The sequence below is a fragment of the Lactuca sativa genome, chromosome 8 (assembly GCF_002870075.4).
Source record: "Lactuca sativa cultivar Salinas chromosome 8, Lsat_Salinas_v11, whole genome shotgun sequence".
In the NCBI taxonomy this organism is placed as follows: Eukaryota; Viridiplantae; Streptophyta; class Magnoliopsida; order Asterales; family Asteraceae; genus Lactuca; species Lactuca sativa.
This window is the reverse complement of record NC_056630.2, coordinates 95,372,692-95,389,993: the sequence shown is the minus strand read 5'-3', so window position 1 is coordinate 95,389,993 and position 17,302 is coordinate 95,372,692. Positions and strand designations below refer to the sequence as shown.

General features: G+C 32.0%; 1 protein-coding gene and 1 non-coding gene across 2 annotated transcripts; both read left to right on the top strand.

Annotated features, from left to right (window-relative positions):
• The first annotated feature begins 5,870 nt into the window (after window positions 1-5,870).
• LOC111902219 (uncharacterized) lies at window positions 5,871-8,543 on the top strand. Its single transcript, XM_023898075.3, has 9 exons — window positions 5,871-6,278; window positions 6,634-6,717; window positions 6,817-6,851; window positions 7,076-7,187; window positions 7,284-7,345; window positions 7,441-7,546; window positions 7,802-7,893; window positions 8,088-8,136; window positions 8,317-8,543. The coding sequence occupies exons 1-9, from the start codon at window positions 6,081-6,083 to the stop codon at window positions 8,392-8,394; spliced, it is 816 nt and encodes a 271-aa protein (XP_023753843.1). The 5' UTR covers window positions 5,871-6,080; the 3' UTR covers window positions 8,395-8,543.
• Window positions 8,544-10,235: 1,692 nt separating this feature from the next.
• TRNAV-AAC (transfer RNA valine (anticodon AAC)) lies at window positions 10,236-10,309 on the top strand. Its single transcript has one exon. It is a non-coding gene; the product is annotated as a tRNA-Val (tRNA).
• The last annotated feature ends 6,993 nt before the right edge of the window (window positions 10,310-17,302 follow it).

The window sequence follows — 17,302 nt, the reverse complement described above, 5'->3', positions numbered from 1 at the left end:
GTATGAACATGAGAGGGAGGCTGATAACCAGGGTGTTATGCTCTTTATAGAGTGGCTCAACCCTAAAAGTTAGGGTTTTAAGACTCTGAGCGTACGCTGGGCGTACGCCTCTCCACACCCGCAGTCCCTCACCCCTCTACACTGGGCGTACTCATGCTGGCCACCTTCCTTGCCACTTTTTCCATTAAGGGACCATTAATGTCAATAACTTCAAATTGCTATAACTCCTTGATTCTAAGTCCGTTTCCGATGAACTTTATATCCACGAAAAGGTGGTGAGAAGCCCTACGTTTATAGCAACACACCCTGACCCCAAACCTCTCGAATCAAAACTTCAAGACCCATAAAAGACCAAAATGCCCCTAGCTTGGGCCTATGAAATCCAATAACGAATACTTTCAGAACAGGGTGTTACATCATGGCTATAACTCGACATGGACCCTCTGGTCTCATGCGTCTCGGTGAGGACCCTCCGGTCTCACGACTCGTTGTGGACCCTCCAGTCATGTGTCTCAATGAGGACCCTCTGGTCTCACAACTCGGGTTGGACCCTCCAGTCCTATATCTCAGTGAACACCCTCCACTCTCATAACTCGGTTTGGAACCTCCAATCCTAACTTAGTAAAGCACATAATAATATAACATATATCACAAAGACAAAATGCATAATATCACATAACTCAGTATAAGCACATAGGACCCTCCGGTTGATAACTCAAATAAGACCCTCCGGTCACACAATATTACCGCTCAGGTAAGTATAGTGAGAAGACTCACCTCGAAAGTAAGCAAGTAGATATAGTACACCACGAACAGTCTAGACTCCGCCTACATAATATAATTATCTCTAATAAGCAATTTTTAATAACCACTACGAGATGCTAGGTTAACTCCTCCACTAAATCTCAATAAGGGTGAAAAGATAATTTTACCCCTCCATGGTCTCTAAGGTCCACAGTTGACCAAACCCTAGAAGTCAACAAAAGTCAACGCTCAAGTCAATAGTCCATATTGACTAAACTCGTCGAGTGCATCTATGTGACTCGTCAAGTTCCTTCGCTTTCTCTAAAGTATCGGGAAAATCCAACTCAACTCGTCGAGTTGTCTCATCAACTCGCCGAGTTGTAGCGCATCCGGTCTATCGGGGAAAACCCTAGCTGACTCGTCGAGTTGGCTCATGCACTCGCCGATTCCCTCTAGACTAATTCTCATTCAGACAATTCTAAGCAGAAATAATGTCCCAAACTCTAGATCTAGCCTTCCAAGGCTTAAATACCACGTAGAGCTGCAAGTTTTACATCCATGCATGGCATCTAGGGCTCGAAATGCCAAAACAAGCTCTATATAGGGTTTAATGCACAAAAACTTGCCACCAACTTGATAAAGCTTGGATCTTTGGGCTCAAGGGACAACATATGGTCCAGATCTGAAGTCTCAACTCCATGGCAAGCTCAAAACACTCTAGAACTCAAAGAAGGATGGGAAAAGGCCCTAAACTCCCTATAAATGAGATCTAACCAAACAATGAGCAAGGTGGTGACTTTTTACCATCAAACAGAAGCTAGGAATGAATGGACGCCGGATCCAAAAGCAACCTCTCGTCTCAAGCCTTTTGCTCCTCAACTTTCCTCCAAAAATACACTAAAACACATAATGTTAGCCTCTCTTTCTCTCACACAAGGTTATAGCTTGATTAGGCTTTCTCACAAAGTGTTAGGGTGATAAAGGAGGTGGAAATGAAGGCTTAAGGTCCTTTAAATAGGACACAAACCCTGAAAATTAGGGGTTTCTCACTAATCACCTACTCGTCAAGTTGAGGTCCTTCAACTCGTAGATTAGACTCTAAAAATCACATGGTCATTAACTCCTCTACTCGGCGAGTTGGGGCGTCCAAATCGTCGAGTTGCTCTGATATCATAAATTTAAATTAATTTAAAATTATACCTGGGAGTCGGGATGTTACAAGAATCTTAATAAAATGAAAAATAAAAAGAAAAAGAAAACAAAAAAATAATAATAAAGAGAAAGGTTCTCCTATCAAATGATGTCGACATTTTAAACTTCACGGGTTCTCTAATTCAAGTTTTTTTATGGATTTCACTATGCATCTTATTCATTTCATTCAAGTTGTTGGTTTTATGTACTGAATGGAAGACTAATCCATTAGGGTTACTTCCAGGGATGTTTAGGACTTTGGATGAGCACACTTGATTATTACTTGGTATAGTTAATCTCAAGCGTGTTCAATCAAAAGATCATCATATGAAACATAAAAAAACAATTGAGATTCACTAGAACCAAGTAAGAATCAAGTGTGTTTATCCAAAAGTCGTAAACATCCCTGGAAGTAACCCTAATGGTTTAGCCTTCCATTGAAGTCATAAAACCAACAACTTGAATAAAATGAATAAGATGGATAGTAACATCCATAAGCAAACTTGCAATCATAAAGAAAATGTAACCTAATGATTCTCAAAGTTTGAAACAATAAAACCTTGGGGAACAAGTAAGGAAATTCTAGAGATATAGTGGAGATGATGAAAATCCCCTGTTGAGCGATCTTCAAATGTTAATTGCTTATGAACTTGATGATTTGTTGCCTTAAATCCGGATTGGAGGGATCAAAAACGTGTTTCAAAGCCTCCAAAATGTAGTAAAATCGTAGGGAAGAAGTCTCCTTTAGGTTTAGGAGGCATTGCGTGCTTATAGGTATGAAAAACTGCCCAAAGTTGTAATTTCCATGCGTCACTTTCCTGTCTGGAAAACAAGATGTTAAGGAGGACGGCCACCGAGATGGTAAGGGTCTGATTTGCAAAAATGAAAGCGTCCTAGTGCAAGCCAAAACCGTCCAGGACGATGACGAATGTTTCTGAGGATGGCGAAACTTCACTTTTCACTAGAAAAACTTCTATCCTCGATGTCTTGCAATCCAACTTCCGTAAGCTCGTTTTTAACATTTTTTACATCGTTTTATCTCATTTTTTACCATGAATCACATGATACAAATATCATCAAAGTAGGTTCATTCTTAACATAACTTACTTCAATTAGACTTATAAAAACAAAGAATAAAAACATATAGAATTGACAGATCAAACCTCCACATTTTTATTCCAAACTCGTCCCGAGATTGGCCCGAAATAATCAACGTAGTCTTACTCTCTGATCCTAAGAAAAATTTAGTGGAATCACAAATTTCGTACATTTTATCACAACATCCTCAAGAAGCAAGATATATCGATTTTGTGTCTCAATAGTTTCTTATCCGAAACTTTTGAACACATAATAAATGTTATGCTTATTTTATTTTAGTATTTAAAACCTTCTACTTTTTTAACCCTTTTCCACAATCAACCTTCCGAGTAATCAGTTGAACTCATTGCCAAAGTCCCATTTTCAAGGTTTACTAATATAGTTAGCACGGTTGGTAACACTTAATGGACCAACCCATACACTCCCGCTATCGATGGGTCACATATTGTTTCACACAATGTCTTCCACTTGAACTTTTCTTCATATTTGTCTTGATTGTGCATTCTTCGAGTTCTTTGATGTCTTCATCAGATTTGATCATATTTGTAATTGACTTGAGCTTGAATATAGATACTTGGAAGTTGTTCAATGTCTTTCAGATAGTTTTTTGGTTATGTGAAAACAATAATAGCCCCCTCTTAACCCCAAAGGCGCAGGAATAAGTAAGACCAAGCATTAAGAGCATGATGGAACATATTGTTCGGTTGGGTCCTCAACTGAAAGATCATAGGCTCGAACGTAAAATAACACCAGTCAAATGATCATGCGGTCATAGAAAATACTCCATATATTGGTACTCAATCTCCTGGTCCAATAGTTGAGCTTTCCGTTCTTTATTGGCTTGGTAAATGTGTATTTTTTCTTCATGGTATCGTTATCTCTGTTCCGCTTCTGTGTTGGTTGCAATGTTGATGCCAACAATTTGTTTGACGAGATCAAACATTTCATTTTGTGTTGAAGATGTCGATGTTGCTTTCTTTCCTTTTATTTTTCTCTGAGGGGGCGAGTCTTCAACATTAAACGACTATTCTTGTTGTTGGGGGAATCCAAGAGGATACTATGCATCAGAAGATGTTGTGTAGGCGTTGGATGAAGATGTTTTGGTTTGTTTTAAAGAAGGAGGCAGGGAATCTTCACCAACTTTTGTAACCAGTGCCCATTTAGCGTTGTCTTTCAACCACTCCCAAGCTATTTGAGAGGTAAAATCCATGAAATTTAGGAGCCAATAGGTCCTACTTATAGCTAGGGGATCTCAAAGAAAAACTCTGATTTGAATAATTAAATATTATATTTAATCTATTCAAGCCAATTATCCTTATCAACTCTAGGAGATTTCCAAAAGGCTCCATAAAACCGATTCAACCCTATAGAACAATCTAGAATTGCTTTCATTGATCAATTATGAACAATTACAATTCAATCATTACACCTTTAATTAATCCTAAATTAATTTCAGATTAATTCCAATTAATAATTAATTAATTAATAACAATTTCTCATTAATATATTAATCATATAATATATTAACAAATCATTTTATCTCTCTCTCCTAATATCCATTCTAGTTATTTCTGGTTAGGAGAGCAATCCAAAAATAACTTTACTTTTATTCACTAGGTTTATATTAATTTAGTTAAGACCTTACACATCTTGATCTAACAAATACGACCTCTTCCTTGCATTTGGACTTATGCTTCGGTCGAGATGCTTAAGCTTGAGGTTAGGTTACAAGAATGGCCTCTTCATCATCGTCGCCGTCTTCGGTTTGGGTTGTTTTTGATGTATTATTGATAATTGATATTTTCTTAAAAATATTTGCTTTGATGATATTGATATTATTTTGTAACAATAAATTAGAAAATTTCATTGGTATTTGAGGTTGATCATTTTATCTTATAAATAGTTGTTTTTTTATAAATCTTATAAAAATATTTATAAACTATATTAAAAAAATCAATAATATGTAAGATATTATTTTCATCATTTTATACGTATAAACAAAATTTAACAAACACTAAAAAAGAACTTATCAACTTATTACTTTTTCATACAAATATTTTTTTTCTAAAATTCATTTTTAATAAAGATAAAATAATAAACATTTAAAATATATACAAGTTGGTTTAAGGGGGTGTTTGAAATTGCTTATTTAGTTCAATAAGCATTTTTTATATAAATTTTTTTATTAGTTTATGTGATAATATATATATATATATATATATATATATATATATATATATATATATATATATATATATATATATATATATATATATATATATATATAATATGTTTGGATTAATTTATGTGGTGTTAAGAAATTATAAATTGATATCTTTTAAAAAACGTGTTTAAACTAGATTATAGTCAGGTGAAAAGTTATAAACATTTTTGAAAAGTTGTGACTTTTTTAAAAACAAACTTTTTTTTTAACTTTTTTGAGGTGTTTGAAAACCTATTTCAAAAAGCACTTATCCATTTTTCAAATATTTTTTTAGATGACTCTTTGAAACGTAACCAATCCGAAACACCTAAATAAGCAATCCCAAACTTCCCACAGTTTACTTTGCATTTAGTGAGTTGCTACAATTGTGCCAACTCAAGAAAGCAAGTGTAAGGATTAAATTTTCAAATAAGTAAAATGCTAATAAAGTTAGATAAATATAAGTAGGATACATCAAAAAAGATAAAATTTTCAATTACTATAATAGAAATTATTGATTTTTCTAGTAATTTACCTTTTTATATGCATGAGGAGGAAAATATGTTACTAAAATGAATTGTCAAATCCTGTAATTTATTACACATTAATGTTCTCATTGAAGAGCCACTTCACAATCAGGAAAAATCAAAGGGAATCATGGAGCCATTATTTTAGCCTTTTAGGTTCACTTATTTCAATCGTATCCCTGTATTTATCTAAAATCTGTATGTATCCTCTCACATCCATCACGTTCTAAGTTTACATCGTCAGGTGGCATCTATATTATCAATAATTCAGATCACAATATCGTCACTTGAAGATCTCTTATGTTTCTGAAGCAAAAATGGAGAAAAAATCATGGGTTTGTACTGTAATCATACAGCTCGCACTCTGTTTTGCTCTCTACTATGCCATCAACCTCGGTGAGCCTCAAACGCCCACTTATCGACTTCGAATTCATCGTCAATTCAGTGAGATTTACTTCATTTCTGTTCGTGGTGGATTTAGAACTCCCAAAGAACAAACCCGTCTTCTTAAACAGGTAATTTTTCTTCATTTATAGTTGAAATAGCTATAATCACTTTCAGAGTTCTTCCTCAATACGTTTCTACACTTTTGTAGTTACTGGTTTACATTACATCAATAAAACTTGTTTACGCTAATTAGAACTCGAGTTGCCAGTATATCGTGTTTTTAGCTTCTGTTTTTTCTGGGATCTGTGGATTTTTGCCCCTTTCAGTTTATTAATGCTCTTAATCAAGTCAATTTCTATTCCTCCTAAATCAGCTTATCAATGCTCATAATAAAATTACAATGATGTTTTCACATTATCGAGCAATTTAACATTTCAATTTTATTGCTTATGGTTCCGATTTTGAACTTCTTTTGATATGAAGATAGAGAAGGTGATGAATACTTATAAAGTAGGATTTGTGATCAACATCAGTGAGCTTGGTGAAGATGATCCACTCTTACAAAATGTAAGATCTAACTTCAAAATTTCTTTTGAGAATCAACTAACTCTTCTCTCTTTGATTTTAAGTAGCGAAATCGTCTTATAATTTCATGTTTTTTCACAGGCAACACAATATTTCAATCCACTGAAGGCTCCATGGTATATTAATATAATCTCTTAAACACTTTTTAACATTTTTTTGCACTTTAACTGAATACTTTTTATTTTTGGATCTGACTCATAGAATCTCCCTTTGCAAAATGCAAAAGAGAAACACCCTTTTGACTTTCTTCTTTAACATATTTCATTCATCTTTTTTGATATTTTACTACAAAACAATTTAAAAAAAAAAAATTCTAGCTGCAATTAAACTCTAAATGTAGGTACACTACAGTAGCTCTACAGGATATGAAGTCAGATTATTTTTTCAAACAGGTGAATGTTTCAAGTGAAAGAACACTCGATATTATAGCTCTAAATAATGGAATGATACAGGTTCATATCTTTTCATTTTTTCTTTTTTTAAATATATTGTTCATTTCAGTAAAGTTTATATTATTCTGTATATTTAAATACAAATATGCAATACAGGATCCTTCAGAAGTTGAGTTAAAGTTTTTGTCAAGAAAACTTGAATCGAGCAATAGTAACTGGTATTAATCAAAACCAATTGTTTGTTTCTTTTATTTATTTATATAATTACAATGAACACAATTAATTAAATTCTGTTAATTCCTCGAGACTCAAGGCACATTGCTACTGGATTTCATCCGCTATTCTGCAATCAAAGTCGGAATCAAACACAAGCAAAAGGAAACAATGTTATGCTACAAATGTTGATGAATCATGGAGTGGTATTCTACTCACTCACATCCCAAATGTTTATAAAAAAGTTTGAACTTTTGTCAAATATCTAAAATACCCTTCAAGAAAAAAAGAAAAAAGGTTAAAGAAAGCTTGTGGCACCAAATCAAGAATGTTGACTTTTTTTTTCTGTAATGATACTAAATAGAAAGTGGGTATCTAATCTTCAATACAAAATCTTTTTGTAAAAGTAAATGTTTAATGAATAAAAAAAAATCAAAACATCATGTCTCGTATATTTTCAGGATGCTTATTTAAGTGGACACTCATGTGATAATGAAGCTCGTATTGAAGGACCTTATTTAACAACCATAAGCCAAGAATCACTTCCTTTCAAGTAAGTAAATATGATAAACTTTTTAACTTTTTAATATTTATTTATTAAAGAAGTGTTATAATAATTGGGTAGATTTTTCAAAGTACAATGTTACAATAGGAATAAATAAAAGTACGTTGCAATTTCTTCCATTTATCCTAAAAAACAACAACTTTCATCACAACATCATGATTTCATCTTCTGTTTTTTTGTAGCGTAACGAAAAATATGTTCCTTCTTCACAGAGTGAGCCCCCTTGAAATTGTGAGTTCTAATCTTTCTCTTAAAATTTTTGTTGACATTGCTATAATTGGGTAGATATTTTGTTATTTGAAAATAAATATTCAACATTGAAGCTTTTTTTAACTTTTCCTTCAAAGGTCAAACTTTGAACCAATTATTAGCCTTTTCTTTTGAAATGTGAAGTTTTTTTTTTTTGGACAGGTAACATATGGTGTTAGTTTCAAAGGGGATATTGTTCATGAATCCACATTTAGACAAAGAGGAAGGGAGGTTATGTAATTGGAAAAAAAACATATGATATAGTTGTGAAATCTTGCCATTATTAGTGTAGATTCTTGATTTCTTGTGGTATTTTCAAGATTAAAGCATTTTTTTTGTAATTATGAACTCTTTAGTTGAAATGTGAAGATGAGACCTTGTTTTTTGTAGTGTTTTAGCAACGTGGAAGTGTAGTTCCTACTTTTAGCATGTGTGTAGTTCAATTACATTACTATTTTATTGTAGAATTTCTTTGTTATAATTTGTTTGCTAAAGAAAGCCAATCTTTGTTTATTTTAAGCTCTCGCTCTTTATTGCGTTTTCAAAGTTTGTCTGATTTAAGCCATTTAGTTCACAATTGATTTTCTTGAGTCATCTTATCAACATCTGAGCTTAAAAATATTAAATCACTTGAAAAGTATATTAGTTACAAAAGAACAAAATAAAATACTAAAGCAATCATCCCTAATAAATCAAAATCTTTTTGTCATGTGTCCTCTTCTTTTTTATTTGGACACATGATATTTTCTAGAATTTTTGAATTTTCTATTTTCCAATTGGATTTTTTATTTTATTAAATTAAAATTTCATATTTAATATGTAAGGTAATGTATATTTATTAGAAAATGTTTATATATATAATGTATTCAATGTATTAAAGTCTCATTAATTTTAATAATTAAAAAAAAATTCTTATAAATTTAAATTTCTCAAATTGTTAAATTTTCATATTTAATTTTTTTTAAATAAACTCATGTAATACATGAATCTCACAACTAATTATATAATATATTAGTTAAAAGGGTTAATATTGTTTTTAAACCAACCACATATGACATATTTCAAAGATCCACTTTGGAACTTAGAAGCATGATGTCTTTTTGATGAATATATTTTTTCAAATCTATCCTAATAAATAAGAATGGTTTTGCCACATGTCATTTTCTCATTCAATTGGTCACATGTCACTTTGTCATAATTTTAAGATATATTTATTTTCCACTTGTCATTTACTTCATTTTTTATTTCCAGTATATCATTAATATAACTTCCATAAATTAAACCTACCATAATGACTATTAATTTCAAATTTCAAATTCTAAATTTTAATTTCAATTTTAAATAAATTTACAATTTAAACCTTTGTGTTTAGCATTTTGTTATAATTTACTTGTTTAGTACACAAATTTGATAACTAAACACATAATTTTAATTTATATATTTTTTGCGTGTTTTTTTCTCATAATTTTTAGTTATCTCAAATTTCAAATTCAAATAAATTTTCCATTTAATCATTTATATTAACATTTTGTTTTAATCAACCCGTATAATATACGGGTCTCACACCTAGTATTTAATGTATTTATCTAATTGGTTCTCCACCTGGCACCTGCAGCTAATCTAAATTAGGAATAGATTAGCGGTGTACAAGTTATTGGTATAAAATGCTTAAATATTTTTTATTGTTATTTAATTTAAACTTTATCATCTCAAAGTAATCAATTGTAACATATATTTATAAAAAGGTTATATATGCTACGTCTATATTTGTATGTTGTAGATAGAATGCTATCTATTTTTAGATAACATTTTATATAGTAGAAAATAGTAAAACTTATCAGCCTTTCAAAAAAGAAATAGAAAGTAATAGCCAAATTATATCATTTAAAAATAAAATGACAACAAATCACATCCCACAAAATAAACGTACGAAAACTAAATATAATAAAGCATATGCAACAAGCATCAAACTCTATTTATATCATATACTTTGAATCTGTCTCGATTCAATAAATATATTATTTTCATAATTATGATAAGAACACGTTTAAAATGTAATAAATAACAACAAGATCACAAACGGTTTCGTGGTGTAGTTGGTTATCACGTCAGTCTAACACACTGAAGGTCTCCGGTTCGAACCCGGGCGAAGCCACAAATTTTTTTTGCAGGTGCACTTCCAGTTAGAAAAAGCTTGTATAGAAAAACCAGCGGATTATATCAATTACTTATCTTATTAATATTAATTATATGCTAAATAATTTTTGTTTTGTTAACTTTTAAAACCAATTCAAATGTTATAACAACTTGCTGGAATTATTAAAAATTTTATCAAGAATGCCATCTGTAGATCTTTTTCGATTATCACAACATTCCTAGGGTTTTAAGCAAAAAAAAAAAAAAAAAAATACTCCCAAAAGGGTGGAACTAGATGGAATCTTATCTTAATTCCGTTTGACAAAAACACCTTCATATCACAAAACGTTTACATCTTAAGGCTCGGTGTGGTCATGGCAAGGACCCCGGTTACCTCAATGAACACCCAGCCGAGCCCTTGGCTTGGCAACTTGTGCCGATGAGAGAGAGTGTATGGTTTGGGGAAAATTGAGAGAAAGTGATGATTTAATTTTTCTTTTGAAGTTGTAGGTAATAAAAATGAAAGAGATTTCTTGTGCATGCATTCAAATGAGGGAGAAAACAACAAAATTTTCCAAATTTGACATAAAAAGCTCCTAAAGTTTGGTCTACTAACAAAAAAGTATCTCCATCCTAAGCCTTGCTCCATAAATTTTCATCATTGTTTTATCGGCGAGATAGACGGTGGTGGATGTATTTTGGTAAAGAAAGAGATAAGGCAAAAGAATAATGAAACAGAGGATGAATAGGAATTGTTTGTTTTTTTACAGCAATATATATATTTTGTTGATTTCAACGTTTTATTTATTATTTATTTTGGGCGTGTTTGGCACGGAGCTTTTGAAAGCGTTTAGGAGCTTCTACCTTTTAGCTTTTGATAAAACGCTATAGTTTAAACAAAAAACTTTGTTTGACAGTAAAAACGTTTAACTTTTAGTTTTAAACGTTTAGCTTCGTTTGGCGGTACCTTTTAGCTTTTGAAAGCGTTTAGGAGCTTCTACCAGCTACCTGCCACACGCTATCAGCTACTCGCTACCAGCTAACCGCTATCTGCTTCCAGCTAACAACTACTTTTGCCAAACACACCATTTGTTGAACAAATTCAAACTGTTACTTTCTTTTGATTTTGTTTTACTGATTTAATTTTTTATTATTATCGTTGTTTTTGGTTTGGATTGTATATGAGTTAACAAATATGCCTTCAACAGTGAATTTTTTTATTTCTTTATTTTTTTTGTCTAAGGTAATTTGGTAATTTATATTGTTTTGCTCTAGCCGCACCAAACACGATACAATTTAATAAGTTATATCTAGTTCAGTTCCGTCCACTACGGTTCAGTCCATATATCAAACGTTACCTTAAAGATCAATGAAAAAAAGCAAAATATCCAAAATTTAATTTAATAAAGAATGAGGTTCAAATATGTATATGTATATGTATATGTTGAATCTTTATTCAAAAATTAGTTTTAAAAACATAATATTTAGAAATGAAAGACTTTAAAATTTTCAAATAACATAAAATAATTTATACACACCAATGATCTTCTTTCAATGATCGAATAGAAAAGAAGATAACCGTTGTAGTTTTTTGAATCCTCAAGAGGAGACTTGAATGTTGATATAGAATGTAAAGTAGAACTTCATCTTAGATGAAAACACTAACAATAACCAACTTGATGATGATGCTAATCAAAACTCTTAAGTTTTAAATCAATATCAAAATATAACTTAAAGAGAGTAAGTATTCTTAAAAAAAAATTGCAAGAGAGAAAAGGAAAGAGAGCTTGTGCATGTTACACTTTTGTATGTCGAAAATGAAATGCCTTTATAAAACTAATACATTACTCATAAGGCCTAAACCTTTTAAACACTCCATGAATTTAAAGACAAACATGTCTCTCATACTTTTTTAGTCATGCTTGCTTTCCTTTATTATATTTAAAAGATCATTATCAACATGATATCTATTGTTTTAATACATAAAGATAAGACAAGTTTATAAAAAAAATTACAATCCTTTATAAGATATAAACTGTAACTTTTAGCTAAAAAACAAAATAGTTTTTCTAATAAAAAAGATGTATATGGTTTAATAAATAAGATCTTATAATTTATTAGGGAAATCTTCAGAAAAGTCCCAATATTTACGGAAAAGTTACACTTTAGTCCCAAGATTTTTTTTTTGAACGAAAATGTCCTGAAATGACCATATACAAAGTAAAATATACAAACAATAATAACAAATGACCATTTACAAATATACAACTTCTTTTAAATTGTTAAGTATTAGTATTTTGAATTGAAAACAATAATAACAAATGTGAAATGACCATATACAAAGTAAAAATATACAAACAAACATTCATGATTTCAATGCTAAAAGTATCACCATCTTCTCCACCTCCACCCTTAAATAATGTCATTAATATTATTTTTCCATTTAAATGCATTTATATGTATTAGTAATAATAATAATAATAATAATAATAATAATATGGGTTTTATTTGTAGAAAAGTCTCAATACTTTTGTTTGCAAAAAAGTTTTTTTTTTGTTTACAAAAAAGTCCAAATATTTTGGGTTAGTTTACGAAATAGTCTCAAATTAATTTGGTATCGGTTTCAATCGGTCAAAAAGGGTCAAACTGCAAATTTTTGTCGGTTTTCAAGACTTTTTCGTTAAAAAAATCTTCGGACTAAAGTGTAACTTTTCCGTAAATATTGAGACTTTTCTGAAGATTTCCCAATTTATTATGTTACTACTCATTGGAAATAAATATTTCTATGAAATAAATAATTTCAAATTAATTATAAGAGTTTATGAATATTTATTAAAATCAATTTCTGATAAATAATTAAGAGTAAATTACATGAATGGTCCCTATGGTTTGGGGTAATTTACACGATTGGTCCCTAACTTATTTTTTTAACTCGGAAGGTCCTTACTATTTGTTTTTGCTACGTGCATGGTCCCTACTATTTGTTTTTGTTACGCGCTTGGTCATTATCTTAACTAAAAATACTATTATTTAAATTGAAAAAAATAGTGTGGTAGGTAAGGTGAGGTGAAGGGATGGGGTTGGGGTTGTATTTGTTTAAATAAATTAAAAAATTAAGGGAAAATAGTCTTTATAGGTAAGACAGGGACCAATCGCGTAACAAAAACAAATATTATGGAACTTCCGAGTTAAGAAAATTAGTTAGGGACCAAACGCGCAAATTACCCTAAACCATAGGGACCATTCGTGTATTTACTCTAAATATAAAGGTCAAAATATTTGAGAACTTTGAACTTTTAAGAAAAAAAATAATTATTTATTATAATGAAAATGTTTTTTATCTTTTATATTTAAACAAATAATTTAAATAAAGAAAATGAACTAATGAGTTTTATTTTTGAGAATTTTGAAATTAAAAGGGAAGTTTATTAGTGAAATTAATATCAATTTATTACTACATTTATTTCAATTATTACATTAAAATAATATGAGGAATTTAATAAAATTAAAAAAACTCATAAAATGACATGTGAAAAAAAAATTATTTCAAAATAACCACAAATGACATTTGACAAATTGAATGAGAGTGTGACAAATGACAAAAAAAAAAACTTTCATTTATTAGAGAGGATTCAAATATTATGGCTAAAAAAACTTAAGTTTATTTAGTTTAATTTTATTAGAAAAACATTTTTTCATATATAAATTTAATAAACTTAGGGTATGGTGATTCTTGTATCTAAATAAATTTGAAAGAATTGGAATTAAAGATACTTTTAGTGATTTTTGGTTACAAGATCGATATAAAAGATATTATAATTTTTGGTTATAATTTTTATGAAAAGAATGACTGAAATTAAATTTACATTTTTATTAACAAATAAAAAATGATAGATTGTATCATTTTAGTTGTATACATGACAGGTCAACTGTTGAACACTAATAATATTCTATGAACAAGACTATCGAAATTTTCGAGCTAAAACCCGTACCAAGCCTGCATTGTAATCGTTTATGTTAATATGAAATGGTATGCGGTACTCTAAAATCATGAAATTCAGGATTTGTACCGTCGTTACCGATGCTAGTCGTCGTTACCAGTGCTAGTACCAAAAAAGAATACCATAGTTGGTACCGTTACATGTAACATTAAACTGGTTCAGTGATCGGTAGTGATCAGTATCGAGTTATCATCCATTTCAATTGTAGCACCTGGTTCCTGGTACGTATTCCTTGTAATTAATATTTCTTAAGTTATGCATTATGCCTTGGACTCGGCGAGTTGAAGAATCAACTCGCCGAGTGGGAGCGGGATGAGACGCGGGGTCTAAGCTTTGGACTCGGCGAGTAGGCCCTGTTTGGGCAAAAACCCTAACCTGGGTGTTTGCACCCTATTTAAACACCCTAACTCGGCCTCCCTTGTCCCTAAAACTTCCAAAAGAGCTGTAGAGTGAAACCCTAGCCCCCTTTTGTCCTTGTGAGTGATTTTTGGCCTCGTGAAGGAAGTTTGAAGCTTAAGAGAAGAAGAAGGAGGTGGAAGAGTGCAAGGAGGGGAAGTAGATCTGACATCTACCCTGCAAGAGGCTTCCATTCAGGTAGAAAAGTCCCTACCTTGATCACTAGTTCATTAGATTCCCTTTTTGTCCCTAATTGGTGGTTTTCAAGCCCTAAAACACCAAACTCCATGTGTTTGTGATCTATGATCCGAAAGGACTTAAGATCTAGACCTTATGGACGTATTAGAAGTATAAAGTCTCTGTGGTTGAAGTGATTGAGGTCCCTATTGAGTGTATGACCTCATAAAGAGCTTGGATTTGCCTTTTGGAGCTTATAGGGCCATGCATGCACGTAAAGTTTGCAATTGTACGTGATAAGCATGCCCTAGGAACATAGATCTATGGTTTGGAAGCGTTGCATGTCTCATATTTGGTCTGTATGGGAAGTGGGTCGAAGGGACTCGGCGAGTCCCAAAGTGGAACTCGGCGAGTTCCATGAAGATGGTCTTAGACTCGGCGAGTTAGATGAACAAATCGGCAAGTCCTATGACGATTGTCTGGAACTCGACGAGTTGTTCTTCAAACTCGGCGAGTCATGTGAACTGTTACTGAGTAAGAGGGGATTAGGTGTTGAAGGTCCAACCCTTCGTATCTGCACGCGGAATTAGCAATTTAACGTGTAGCAATAGTCCTAGAAACCCAAATCCTCATAAAGGATGCTCTGGTGAGGATTTGGAAGCGAGTAGGAGATCTGCTCGTGGGGACTCAGCGAGTTGTTCTTGGACTCGGCGAGTCGGATCGCGAGTCGGTTCTTTCGTCCCAAGTAGTAAGTTGAGGGTGACTCAGTGAGTGAGAAGAGGGACTTGCCGAGTAGGACCAGATTAGTAGGAGAAGGACTCAGCGAGTCTGTGCCATGACTCGGCGAGTCCATTCAATTGGAAGTTGACTTTGACCAAGGAGTTGACCTTGGACCAGGGGTGGGTCAGTCATCTGACATAAGGGTATTTATGAGTGGCTAATCTATGTAATGATTTATAGTCGGAGGATTACCGGTTCAGCAGTCAGGCGCTTAGCAAGCAGACTTTCAGCAACTACTTTTCAAGGTGAGTTACCTTCCAGTAGCAGTGGGTCTACGGCCACAATGCCGGCCCACCAGTAGGATTTGTATGATTAGATGATTGTCTCTGTGATATTCATCTAGGGTTGTTACTACCTGTGATATGTTTATGTGTTAGTATGATATGATGTTATGTGCTAGTGACAGTATGGGAGATAGTCACCAGATTACCGGTCGATAGGGCCGAAGGGGCAGTCATACCCATCCATGCTAGATAGATTATGTGATATGTGTTATGTGGTAGTAGTAGGGGGTGAAATAGTCCCCAGCATCCGGTCGAGAGGACCGAAAGGGAGACCAGCACCCAGATATGCTAGTCAGCATCCGGTCGAGAGGACTGAAGGGGAGACCAGCACCCATATATGCTAGTCAGCATCCGGTCGAGAGGATCGAAGGGGTAGGTCGGGCACCCAGATATGCCTGACAATATATGTATGTTATGTGGTTATATGGTATGTGGTGCAGTGGGAGAACTCACTAAGCTTCGTGCTTACGGTTTCCAGTTGTTGTTTCAGGTACCTCTTCAGCCAAGGGGAAGGAGCTGGCGCGGTAGCGGCATATCACACGCACGCTCTTTGTTTTCCGTACTATGAGATATTCTGGGATTTGTACTATGACAATATCATGTTTTACGTTTTGGTTTACAGTTACGAGACATGTTTTTATTAAATGATATGATTGTATGACATTTTGTTACAAACGTTTTGCAAATCACTTAAATACAAAATGAAAATTTTGGCCCGTATTTTGGGATGTTACATCAGTACTCAAGATTCTCGGTTCAGTACAAGTTTCGTCTCATGTTCATCCCTACAATATTCTAACTGTGTCATTGGACCTCTTATACGAAATTTTACGTATCAATCATTAGGCTCTTATTGTAGAGGCCAAAAAAACAAAATTGTAATTCTAAAAGCATATTTAGTGGTTAACTTATTATCTTATAACTTAAATTTATTGTCATTTATTCATTCTATTTTTTTTATTTGTAAATAACTAACATCTCCAATGGTTAGGTTTACTATAATGTTATTTTTTAATTTAACTAATCTTCCATATCTTTCTAAAATGTTTTATATATTTTTTCATTTAATCGGTCATTTTTTAAACACAAATCGTATTTTAATACGAACTATAAAATACAATTATATCAGGCTTTTATTTATATACCAAAAATACAAAAAAATTATTATGTTATAGCTAAAAAAACAAAACATTGAAAATAATTATATAATAATTATAAAATGAAATATATTAAAATAAAAGGGGTGAAATATGCAAAATATGAAAGTTGATCATTCAATATATTTTTTTTATTATAATGGATTTTATTTCAATTTATTTATATGATATATTTGTATAAAGATTAAACCTCATGGTTAGAAAAAAAAATATAAAT